The 12,714-nt window shown below is 42.4% G+C and overlaps 2 protein-coding genes across 4 annotated transcripts in view; one reads left to right on the top strand and one right to left on the bottom strand.

Moving 5' to 3' along the window:
* The window catches only part of ZHX3 (zinc fingers and homeoboxes 3), a 54,116-nt gene extending 46,044 nt beyond the window's left edge, over window positions 1–8,072 (top strand). The window contains exon 4 of the mRNA XM_054979902.1: window positions 1,926–8,072. Coding sequence (XP_054835877.1) covers window positions 1,926–1,957 — 32 coding nt within the window. The 3' untranslated portion in view covers window positions 1,958–8,072. The remainder of the gene's footprint in view (window positions 1–1,925) is intronic.
* A 2,141-nt stretch (window positions 8,073–10,213) lies between these two features.
* Window positions 10,214–12,714, bottom strand: part of PLCG1 (phospholipase C gamma 1) — a 118,592-nt gene continuing 116,091 nt past the window's right edge. For all 3 annotated transcript variants that reach the window (XM_054980004.1, XM_054980005.1, XM_054980006.1), the window contains exon 32: window positions 10,214–11,803. In XM_054980004.1, the coding sequence (XP_054835979.1) occupies window positions 11,761–11,803 (43 nt within the window). In that variant the 3' untranslated portion in view covers window positions 10,214–11,760. The remainder of the gene's footprint in view (window positions 11,804–12,714) is intronic.

The raw sequence follows: 12,714 nt of genomic DNA, 5'->3' as shown, positions 1-12,714 counted from the left end.
GTAGTATATTACTACAGTGTGTAGTTAACATGGGAAAAGAGCTCATGTTGTTTCCCAAGTGAGGTGGGTCCCACAGTTTGTCAAGTGCAGTTTTCCACAAAAACAATCCAAGAGACTTTTTTAAAAAGATCCTTTTGTTCCATCATCACTCTCCTAATTCATAACTTAGATTCATATGGCATTTACAATTGAGAAATAATTTCCACCACTTTTACGATAAATTTGGCTATTACTTGAACACTTCAGCCTTTCTAACTTGTTAATCCTTATATTACTGTTCCCAGTTGTACCAGCAGCAGGGTCTTGCATCCCTATAAATACGTGAAGAAAAGTTGTGCTGGGGAATCTTTGGGAAAGGGAGGTTAATTATTGCTATGGACTTTGATAGTTTTATTACCTCGTTTCTGTGATCACTTGTCTGATGGGCAAGATTTGGGTCCAGCAGCACCTTAAAGACCAACTAGATTTTCAGGGTATGAGCTTTCAAGAGTCAGAGCTCCCTTCATCAGATACAAGGAGTGGGAAGAGGAAGGCATCCTTACAATGCAGGCAGAGGGTGGGAGGGATCTATAGAAAGTTGATTACAAGGTAGACAATGCAGTAAAATCAGGTGATACCATCACATGCCTTGACTGTTCATTCTGCTATAGGTCTCCTTTAAAAACAAACAAACACATGAATGGACAGAAACTAATCTTTTACCCTTTTACAGGGTGGTACCTTTAGAAGCTGTTGCATTGGAGCATAGTGGGAGAGGCAGCCCCACAGGATATGTGAGCCCATGGCTATTGGAGGCTTATACTTGAAAAGCTTATAGTGTAATTCACACCAAGTCTTGATCCCCTCTAGCTGCCCCATCAAATTCTCTGGTATGGTTTTTCATCCCATATCTATTTGATGAAGTGGGCTGTGATCCACAAAAGCTCATACTGAAATAAATGTTGTCGCCTTTTAAGGTGCCACTAGATCTTTGTTTTATTTCTGTGGTCTGCAGCAATCTACAATCTGCTTTACTACAAGTTGCAATGGCAGTTGTTACTCTTTAAGGTCTATTGGACTTTGGCTTTATAGAAGAAAGACACAGCAGGGGGGTGTTACATTCATGCCTTGGAGTGGGCCTCTGAGAAGTCCTCAGGCATCAACATCTACCCCCGCCCCTTTGTTAACTGCTGATGCCAGTTCCACACCCAGTCCTTCACTACGTGTCTTTTTCTGTCTACATGCCATTCTGTAAGCCATGTTGAATATAAAAATCCCTGCATGCTGTGCTTGTAATATGAGTCAAAGCAGGCAAGGCATTGGGAGATGTGTGATTGGATCTTCTTATCATTTTGAAAATAGCAGTGGAAGCCACAGGGGAAAAGGCCGTGTCCATGGAGTTTTTATTGGGAGAAATGCTTGGAGTGAAAAGAGAGTTTCAACTCCTCGTCCTCACTGCACATTCCTGATCCAAATCCCACACACACACACACACCCCAGTATAGTTTCTCTTGCCCTGACCTGAATAGTTCAGGTTTGCCTGATGTTGTCAGCTCTGGCAAGCTAAGCAGAGTTGACCTTGGTTAATAATTGGATGGGAGACCTCCAACAAAAACCATGGTTGCCATGCAATGGCAAACCATCTCTGTTAGTCTCTTTCCTTGAAAACCCCAATGGAGGTCACCATAATTCAGCTATGATTTGAAGCACTTTCAGAACCTGAGAGAAAAGCAGGATGAGTTGGGCAAAGGCCAGCTCCCAACCAGTCACCCATAGCAGCAAATAGGCCTTGTAAAGCACATTTTCCCATCAGTGCCTTTTTTTTCTTCCTCAGAACAGCTGAGGTCATGGTGACTTCGTTTTTTCGACTTTCTTGGCCTGCCTGCTAATTTTTCCAGTGTTATAAAGTATACTGTGATGCATGTATGTGTGGTTTTTGTTTTCAGAAACAGACAGAACCAGCGCTGCCTCCCTTTGAAGGATGTGCTGTTAAACAGGTGAAGACTCAGCAGCTGTGGGCCTCATTGGAATCTCTACAGAAGGACCCGTGGAAACACTGCCATCAAGCAAAGATCTTTTCCCCCCGCAAAGCACTTTTGGGGGAAGGGAAGGGGAGAGCGATCACGAAGAACTTTGGGGGCTTTTGGAATCTAGCATAGGAGCAGAGCATTGCATAGTATCTGCAAGATCCTTCTCTTTCCCCTCAGGCATAGGACCCTCTATTTTCTTTTTAATGGACTTTTTTCTTTTCTTCAAATTTCATATCCACATGGAACCAACTTTTTAAAATTACCAACTGGCCTTCAGAAGGATCATGAATTGTGGGCATTGTGTTTAAACATTCTCTTTTCACAGACATAGAATTATCATTGGCACAATATATTTTAAATTTTTAGTGTTTGTTCTCTGAAAGCTGGATCATTGCATATTTTCTCATATTTTGGTCTCTAGGTCTGGTAATCAAGTATATTTGTGGTGATGAACCATGTACCAAGTATCACGCACAAAACCAAATAGAATGTGGATCATTAAAATCATTTTTGGTTGAGCACTATGGAAGAAATTGGGGGAGGACCCAAAGGTGGAATCATTTTGTCCTTTGTGTAAAAAAAAATGTGACATTCTACCAACAAATACGATGTACTCCCCGTTGTAAATCCTAGCCTATTTTCCATTGATCAAAGCAAAAAAATCCTTTTTACTAAAGAAGGCTGAGAAAAAAATGCAGGCTCAGAAATCATTGTTGATCGGAAAGTCATCTAATTGGCAAATGCCAGATTTTACATATGAAAATCTCCCTGTATGTATCAGAGCTGTTTTGATCTCATAATTCAATTTTGCTATGTTCTCGTCATTCTAGCCAATTATGAGCTGGAATAAATTGCTGGCAGCTTTAAGGTATGTTGAAATGCACAATTTTACATGCATATATTAGTATCTGTAGAGGGAGAGAGGCCTGCATTTTGGCTCCTTGTTGTTTTGAAAGGGTCTTATTTAATTGTCTTAATTTTGTATGGAATCTTTAATTTAATGTGCAAGGATTATATTTCTAGTGGCAAGGAAATATTTATTTAAATGTAGGGAATTGGTAGCACTAAGTATATTGTTTTACTGGGTAGGCATACATGCTTTTACTTCAGCCTTATGAATCTTCTCTAAGGGTAGTAACAGATCCTTCCTTACTTTGGACTGCTGGTGATTGTTCATCAGAAGGTCCTAGGTTCAATCCTCAGCATCTCCTATTAAAGGATCTCAGGAGGCAGGTGCTTGGAAAGCCCTGTCTGTACTTGAAACCCTGGAGAGCCACTGTGGATGGTACTGAGCTGTGTGGTCTGACAAGGCATATGGTTAAGTCTTCTATGGCAATCCTGAGAGACCCTCTCTTCATTCTGTCTAGTTTGGATAGCTCAAAAGCATCTTATCCTTCCATGTTCTTAAGAAGCATCAATGCAATTCAGTCTGTTATCCTACGCTGTGTGGTCCACGTTTGGGCAGAAGGGTCTATCTTGGGTTTCCTGCTAGGGCTTGAAAGCTGCAAGGAAGAAGAGGCTTAAGTCCAAGGATGGTTGATACTTAGGAGGTTTGAGCCCCAGGTTGGTAGCTTAAGGGGAACAAATGCAGGTAAGTGACTTGAGGCACTGTCGTCCTAAGAATGGGAAGGCCAGCTCCCATTGTAGTGAACAGGAAATGAGCCAGAGCTCCCAAATAAAAGCAGTCCTGTTCATATCAGTAGGGCTGGTGCAGGAGAAATTCTGGTTATGCTGTGCCCTGGCTTACTAGGACCTACCGACATACTCATATGAGCATACATAATACCTTTATAATGATGTTATACCTAGAGCCTCCATGTAGATGTGCCTATTGCTCTGTAATTACATTGGAAAAATAATCTTGCTGTTTAACGAGAGCATGAGTTTTGTGTACACTTGAGAGATTTGATAGCTAATTGGAAGTAAACATTTCCCAGATAAACAGCTTACTAAATTTGTAGTTTTCAACATACTTATTTGGAGAGCAAGTTCCACTTCTGGTGGGGAGATTCAGTTCCGTTGGTGGATGGTTAGGGTGGCCAAGTTCAGTAGCAAACTACAAAGAAAAAAATCTATTTTGGGACTGGAGAGCAAGTTCAGGGAAGACTTTGAGCAGGCCCAATTAACCTTTTCTCGATTTGGAGGGAAAGTAATGTGTCAAATTCATTGCAAGAAGAGGTGTCCCTTCAAGATGTGTTGCATTAGCTCATGATAAAATGCACATTGAATAGAGTTGGTGGGGGCTGGATCTTTGGTAGAACATTTTTGTTGTATGCAACAAGCAAGCACCCCAATATCCAGACCTACCACGATGCAGACATCATTAATGCACATGCCTAAATCTTCAGTGCAGATAACAGCAGTCAGTGAAATCTGCAGGTCATGATGGCCATTGGAGTCTCTGTGCCATGATTCAGTGATGCTTTGTAGGTGTGTGACTGCCATTTGCCATCCCTGGTTCACTTTGCTTCCTTGGTGGGGACCAACCCTGCAGGCAGACAGAAAGGTGCACTCAGAAGAATGCCCATCCACTGAACTGAATAAAAGATTCCGTTTGCATGGAAGATACATTCTCGTACATGTGGATAAGGGGCCGGGTGCTCAGTCAACTTGAAGGCTTGTAGTAGCTCATAAGCATTGCATTATCTCACCTCTAATTCAATTAAGATTCAAATCTACTATTTTAATTAGGTTTGGGGATTTTGAGAGCTTACATTCTATAGAGTAGGGAATTGCAATACTGTTTCAAGTGTCATCTTGTGTTTTCTATTTAGCAAAATAGGTTTTTAAGCACTACTCAAGTATAAATATGTAGTTGCAGACCAGATATTGATCTCCTCTGTGGTTTTGCAGCATTTCTTGTTACAGGAAGTATTACCACAATTTTGCACTGGCCTTTTAATAAGTTGATTATCTCTTCAACTACATATAAGAATTCAAAGTGGTTTAGTGTGTAAACTGGTTTCTTCTGTGGAGGAAGGATTGTGGTGGGTTTTGTCTTTAGTTTTGTCCATTGCTGTGTGAAAGTTAAATATAATGTTGCTGGAGAATGAATGATTGTTAGTGAAACAAATTAATCATCAGGTGTTGTGTGTGTGTAGGGGGGTTGCATTGGTATCTGTGCACATTCAAATTACAGCTGGAAAAGCCAAATGTTTAAGAATTTGAAATTCACACATTTTTTTACCCATAAGACCCCCCCCCCCCGGAATGATATTGGAACTTTCTGGTTAGAAATAAAACCATTTGGCTACTTTGTATCATGCTAGGTTATTAGACAAGGCACTTAATTTTATAGTCTGTTAAAATTCAGAATTTTCTAAAAGTGTTTATATCTGGTTCTTCATAATGGATCCTGCTTTTTACCATGGTGGAGTGGGGTGAGATAGGATGGATTAAATACTTTAATTCCAATGTATCAAAACTATGTAACTCCTCTAACTTGTGAATTTGAATTACATTTGTACAGACATTCACCCTTCTGTTAAGAACAGTGTTCATAGGAGCAAACCAGTAAGGTTGTACTGGGAGATGCTGACTGGCATAAAATTACCCAGCGAATGGTTACTGAACCCAGATCAAATCTAAATTGTATCGACCCCATCCTACAGTAGTAGCTCTTTTAAGTCAAAATTTGTACTTTAAAAGTTGTGCATTTCCTTTAGGCTACTGTGAAAACACAGGATTACTACAGCTAACGCAGCTCCTGTGTACACAAGGGCTGGATGGGCCAAACTGTGTTTCTCAGTCTACGAGACTAGATGATGGTGCACCCTGGAGATGGTGGCTTGACAGTGGTGCTCATATGACTGTTGGATCAGATAAATATTTATGCGATGGTTCAACTCTACGACAAGCAGCGTTCATGGGCCATTTCTGAATTTGGTACTGGTTCCAGGCTGATCATAGGTTCTATTATACTATTATTCCTCATCATTTGAAATCCTGTCACCCTACTGCTACCCTACACCCTTGCCATTTCCCATTTCTAAATGGCAACAGGGTGGATGAAATGTGGGGATATAGGGAATTCTGAACCAGAATGCAGGATGTTTTTAAATCATGGGAAGGGATTTGAGCATGTTCAGCTGCGAGCACACAGTGTCCCTTCGTATGGTATTTATTAGTCATACTAAAATTTTAATGTCATCCTTCTCTAGTAAGTCTTTCTTTAAAAAAAGTTAAGAGTGAGTTGAATCACCCACTGAAATGGGAACAACACATTGTACAATTGTTCATGATAGGATGGCAAGGAGATCATTAAATGGCACTCTATCCTGTCTGTGAGGGAATGTACTTACTCTTTTTGCAAGGGACTGAGTTTTCAGTCTTTTTTAGAACTGATCCTATGTTAACCCCAGTGTTTGAAGTGACTTGTGCATTTAAATCAGTGGAGTCAGCACTGAAATTTCTGACAGATTGCATCCAATCTGTCAGAATAGGACCCGAAGCAACGGGCTTAAATTACATGCAGAAAGGTACTGGCTGGATATTAGGAAAAACTTTTTCACAGAGTAGTTCAAAGGTGGAATCAGCTGCCTTGGGAAGTGGTGAGCTCCCCTTCACTGGCAGTTTTCAAGAAGAGGCTGGATGAGTATTTGTCAGGGATGCTTTAGGCTCATCCTGCATTGGGCAGGGGGTTGGACTAGGAGGTCTGTATGGTCCCTTCCAACTCTGTGATTCTGAATATCGGGGCTGATTTTGACAGGATTCCTGTGTCTGCATACCCAGGGATGTATATTCTTTTAACTAGCACTAAAGAAATCTGGCTGACAGCGTGTTTCAAGCTCTGGGAGCAACATTGAAATGCACACACTTGTCAGTAACCAGATTTATCTCTTAATAGTTTTTTTAAAAAATGTGTATGGCAGATGGAAGTTCTGACGCATCTTAGAAGTACCTGAAGCGGCTCATACTATAAAATTTGAGATGTGTGGAAAATGTACTTGGGAGTCCGGAGATCAGACATGGATCTTCCCCCACAAGCATAATGTTATTTGCCATAGGAGAGTACTATTAGTAAATGTATGCCATAGACCTGCTTGCCTGTATGTAGTTTTGAGTATTATGCAGAACAGGTTTCAAGTGCCTCTGAAACCGTAAGATCAGGAAATCGTGCATGTTACTGGTTAGCCGCTGTGGGGATTTTTTACAGCTGAAGGGCTCCCAATTCTAATAGACATCAGTATCTTATCTCTGGGTCTTTGGTAACAGTAGTACAGTGGTATCTTGCTCCTGCTGGTACACTAAGGAGACCAACTAGATTTCCAGGGTAAACAGTACAAGACCACACAGCTGACATTTTTCGTTTTGCTTGAGATTTTGCTAGCAATCTATTCCAGTGCAAAAAATTACTGTTTTTGTACTTGATGTCTGGAGAACCACCCTCCCTCTCTCCCCCGCCCGCTCCAATTTGGGGGGAGGGGAGCTGTTTTCTTACTGAAGGGTCGTGATGGGCAATTTGCATGTCTGGCAAAAGATCATCATCCATAGTGCCTTTAGGATGCCTTCATACAGGATATGCAGCTGAGGCCGTCTGTCTTCTGAGTAGATTGCTGAGCACTTTGCCTTTGCAGGCTGAGGGGAAGCTACTTTTTATATTCTGTCATTAAATGCTGAGTACTTTCGCGTTTTGATTATCCACATGGTCGCTATAATGTAGCAGTGAAGGACCCTTCAGAGAAGAAGGTGGCCTTTCTTGCAAAGGGGCTAGCTTACCCAGTATCCTGTGTCACTTCGGTAGGGTTCCATTTTTGTAACTTTTGGTAGGGCTAACTAACAAACCATGTTTTTTTAAAAAAATAGCGTTCTTTTGTACTTTTGGTAAAACTTCTTGAAGAGGAAAACGCTGAAACTGCAGGTAGAGACTAGTTCCTCAGAACTGGTGCCTGTCCTAGGATGCCACTCGCTCTTGTTCAGCAATGATGCCACTTCTGCGAAGTGAACTGCAAGTTTCCCTTCATTTTGTATATGTGGCTAAGAGGGTGGGGAAAGTGCTTGCGTGTACAGTTTGGTGAAATGAGACTTCAGTTGTTGTTAAATAAACAATGAGGAACAATGTAATGGTTGAGTAATTATTGTAATGGGTGTGGGGGGGGCAGGGGTTTATAGTCACTTTCCAGGTTACCATTGTATTTTAATAAAACAGAAGTCCCATGTGCTGGTTGTAAGGGGAGGAAATGACACTGTTCTTGAAGACACAAACCAGGGACAGGGGGATTGAGAAATTTCTGGAGAGGCTGATTGTTTTGGCTGCAGTAGAGTAGAAGTTGAAATGCTAGAACAGCTGCTAAGAAGCAGTAGGGTTACCATCCTCCGGGTGGGGCCTGGAGATCTGGACAACCAATCTCCAGACAACATAGATCAGTTCCCCTGGAGAACACGCTGCTTTCGAGGGTGGGCTCTATGGCATTACACCCCACTGAAGTCCCTCCCCACCCTCCTCAGGCTCCACACTAAAATCTCCAGGGATTTCCCAGTTGGCAACGGACAGGAAGGAGTAAAGGGAAATGTGGAGGAGCAGCACATGCATGAAGGCCACTGAAAGTGAGCAGTAGGCAAGCTCCGTGGACGGATGTTGCCCCTGAAGCTTTGGAAGAATCTGCCAGTATTTTATCTGGGCACCACTCTGCTACTTTTAAGCTCTTTTGATTTCATTGTTCTTAACAGATCTAAGCACACACATACACCCTCTCCCACTGCCCTTGAGTTTAGTTTAGACTAGAATGTTTTATGTTTAGAGTGAAAAGACCAGGGCTGTTCTGACAACATGACAGTAGGAAACAATTTTAAGGAATAAAGCCATGCTGCTAGAATCTGCATCACATGCTCTAAAGTTTTCTGCAGAAAAGACTTGACTATAAATGAAGTAAATAAAATTGCTGTGGCACAATATGATCGCAGCCATACCTTGGCTTCTAGGGCACATTTGGACACACTGGTTTTAGAGGTACGAATACAACACCGATGACTGCAAATGTCTCTTCAAACAAAACGCAGCAAGGATATGATTCTACTTTGGCCTTTTGTGTAGGAATCCATATGCCTCCTAGGACATGGGATGCAATGCACTCAATGAAGCATGGAAACACTAGTCAGTGGTGCCCAAGGGGTAGTTAGTTTCCTGTGGTGTGCAAAAACAGCTGAGATGCTCAAGGGCACTTGCCTCAAACAGAACGGCAACTTAGTGCAGGCATATACCAGTACGTTGTGGTGCTTATTGAGCAAAAAAAGGAGGGGGGAGGGCTAAAATGACCTTAAATTATATTACAGTGAATCAAGGGTGTGCACACTCTAAACTTCAAATTTTGCACCAAGCAAAACAGTTTCCCCTGCTCAATCATACCACTTTCCAGTGTTTGTTCTTCTGATTTTAAATGAAAGCTAAAACTTGTTATCCGAACTGTGCCAGAATGCAAATGGGAACAGGTTTGATGGTGATAACTGCTGATTCAGTTTCGTTGGCTCCAAGCTAAAGCAGCCTCGCACTAAATAAGTCCATCGCAACCTTATCTTCTAGGGCCAGTACCAAAAAGGGCTCGGTTGTTCTTTTTGAGCCATTTGGTATCTTCCACTCTTAGTTACTGCTTTAAGCAAGGGAAGGCAGCAAATTCCTGCTGGATGCAATAAGCATGACAACTGCATTATCAGTCTTTTTTAAAAAAGTAACCTGCCTTTCAAGTGAATTTAGTAGAACTGGCTGTGACACAGAGAAATAGGTTGATTTTCTAGAGGAAGGTGGTATCCAAATAGGAAATGTCAGCCCCATGATCCAAATGAATGTAAAAAAAAAAGTTAAGAGATCTGGCTTTTCTTTTTGAGCAGCGTTTTTTGAGCCTGCAGGCACCTTTGGAGTTTTGATAAGGGGTGGTGAGCATCATCCCCAAATAGCTGCCAAAGGAAATAAAGCCAAACACAGTATCTCCATTGCTTTTCAAAACAATCTTAAAAAGGGAATAAAAAGTAATGAAGGAAAGCCCAGGAGAATGGAACCATACGCTGCTGACTAAAGAAAGGCACATACTTAACAGGTCCTTCTGCTACTCAAGTGGCTGCTATTGCAGCAGAAAATAGTTTTATTTGAATGAGGGCAGCCAATAGCAAAAACTGTCTTACAATGGCCATACCTACTTTCTGAAGAACTCGGACACCCATGGGCACCTTGACAGGGCACTCTGCTTCCCTAAAACACAGGGAGGACCCAATACAAGTTAATTTGAGGACTTTATTGTTTTGTCTGATCCATCCCCCCACAACAGCCATCTGATCACAATCCATAATAGTTAGGCAGGACTCAAGTCCTCTTAAGAGTCAGACGAACACATAGTAAATACTGCAGTGTACACTGGTGCTTACTGTCGGAGACTGGAATGCACTGGCCACCCCCTCTCACAGTTTGGCAACCTAAATAAATATTCAGTTCTGTCCTTGGGATGGCATCACTTTACTAATTGGGCAAAGAGCTGCAGCATGCACGTTATCAGAGGTACGGTGGCAATCAAACATGGCATGAGTTGATCTGTTGGCCCCTCAGGATGAGGATAGAGATATCCAATTCTGTAGCTGCTGGCAGAGGATTACGCAGAAGAGACCAAGTGGTCTGGCCATCCATAAACGTCTTCCCAAATTAAGCCAGAAGAGAAGTCTGAAGCTGGACAAAATACCTTCTGCAGCTGGGTCAGCTTGGAAGCTTTGAGCAGATCAATGGTGCCCACCTTGAGGCATACTGGCCTTGAGAGTCCACAGATGCTGATGAAACAACCACACATGGTGGGACTATTTTTTTTGCTGCCATAGTGGTAACTGAAATTTGACTCAGAAGAGCAAATAAGTCAATTTCAGTGGCAAGAGCTCTATCTCCGGCAGAGCTGGCTTTGGCTCAGGTACTCCTTTCCCTACCCTGTTCCCCCCCCTTTATATTTCAGCTGTTGTAGCTCTACAGTGGATTGAAATATTTGGGTAACTCAGCTTCACAATGGTCAAGATTGAGTTCACCCAAAGAAAGAGGAGTTATAAGGCTAACTCTTCGTCTTACAACCCACCCACCCCCCAAAACTTTTTTGCACATAAAATTACCACTAACCCCAAATGGCCTCTCATCAAGAGCAAGGAACTCAACAGCTGAGAAGATGCATGCTTAATACTAACTCTTCCCTGCTTGCCCTTGCAGAGACAACTTCTAGGGGCTTGCGTTGCTTGATTTGGCCACTAAAACTGGGCTAGCTCAGCCCCATTGGGCTTGTGCTGTATGATGCAACAAAGACATGGACTTTCCTTTCACCTCGGAGATCACCCCATAGCACACAAGTTGATATGAAGGATGATATTTTAAAAAGTCCTTTGTAAAGTGGAGGAAAGCATTTCACGTTAAGAAAAAAATCTGGACAGTTGGGGAGCTCTGAGGTAGTCTCCTCTTTGTAGCCACAATCACAGGGAAGGAGGGAACTGACGATATGCAGTTGTTTCCAGGTGTTAACAAGACGGACACCTTCAATATGCTTTGTTTCTAGCTTGGTGTTGAAGGCTTTTTTTTAAAAAAACTATGCTTTATGTTTCACAGTCAAGACACTAAACCATTGATTCATGGTTTGATACTTTAAAAAAAAATTCTCTACTTGAACACCCTTCAGAAGAGAAACCGGAAAAGCTGCCTGAAAGTAGGCCAAAGCAGTGCCGTTTCCATAGAAACCAGTTCACAGCAATCCGTGAGAATCACAAGCACTGGGGGTGCTTTACAGCAGGCCAAGCTGGGCTAGAGGCGGTTATCCCCATTCACCCTGGTCCTTCGAAGTACCCTGCAGGGAAGAAAAATGGGTTGAACAGAATATAGCTCGGGCCAATTTAGGAAAGAAAAAAAAACCCAAGTTTTTTGGTCCAGCTCTCTCATCATTTCTACAGCACCACACTGTCTTACTGACTTTGGGGAAATGTGGCAGGTACCCAAGTGCAGTCAATCGCCACGTTACTCCACTGATCAGGAAACTGCTACTTCCTGATTCTGGGAAATGTATTATTTATGCAATAGCAATTATTTATGCAATGTATGCAACAGCTGCATAAATAATAGCTGCAACTGTCACAGAACAGCATGGCATATTTTCACACATTCAGTTCAAGATCCACAAAGAAAGATTATCGGCTATGTGAACAAGTTCTCAACATTCAGGGTCTCCTCTGTTCAAGATCTGAGCCTCACTTTTTGATGCCATTCCTTCAGGAAGTGACATTGATATGCCTATTCTGCATGGGCCTTGTTTTGTTGAAATGTTCCCTCTCATAGGGATCTGCCTTGTGCTGCATAATGGAAAAATCTAGGGCCTGTTCCTTCTCTGCAAGAATGTACAGTGCTTAAATGAGAAAGCATCCTCTTAAGACGCTACTGAGCTCAGCCTCATCTCTCTGCCTGCCCGCCCCCCGCCATCGGCGCGTATGCAAACAGCAGAGCAGAGCACGCAGGCTAATCTGTGCCCACCGCCCATATCCTCATCCACCCCTCTTCCTCTGCACACTGCAAGTTATTCAAGATCTAATATCTGAGTGCAGAAAGGAGGGCTAGGAGTGGATACTGGATTCCTTGTAAAGGCCCAATGATGTTGGCTTAGGGAGGCAGAAGGGAGCAAGAGAAAAGAAGGAAAGTGGAAACAGGGCTGTACTGAGCCCTAGGAAGATCTCAGTATGCGTAGGCATTGCCCCTTCAGATAGGGTA

This window comes from Eublepharis macularius, chromosome 5, assembly GCF_028583425.1.
Source record: "Eublepharis macularius isolate TG4126 chromosome 5, MPM_Emac_v1.0, whole genome shotgun sequence".
Classification (NCBI taxonomy): domain Eukaryota; kingdom Metazoa; phylum Chordata; class Lepidosauria; order Squamata; family Eublepharidae; genus Eublepharis; species Eublepharis macularius.
The sequence above is the reverse complement of the archived record's forward strand: the minus strand, read 5'-3'. Positions and strand labels throughout refer to the sequence as shown.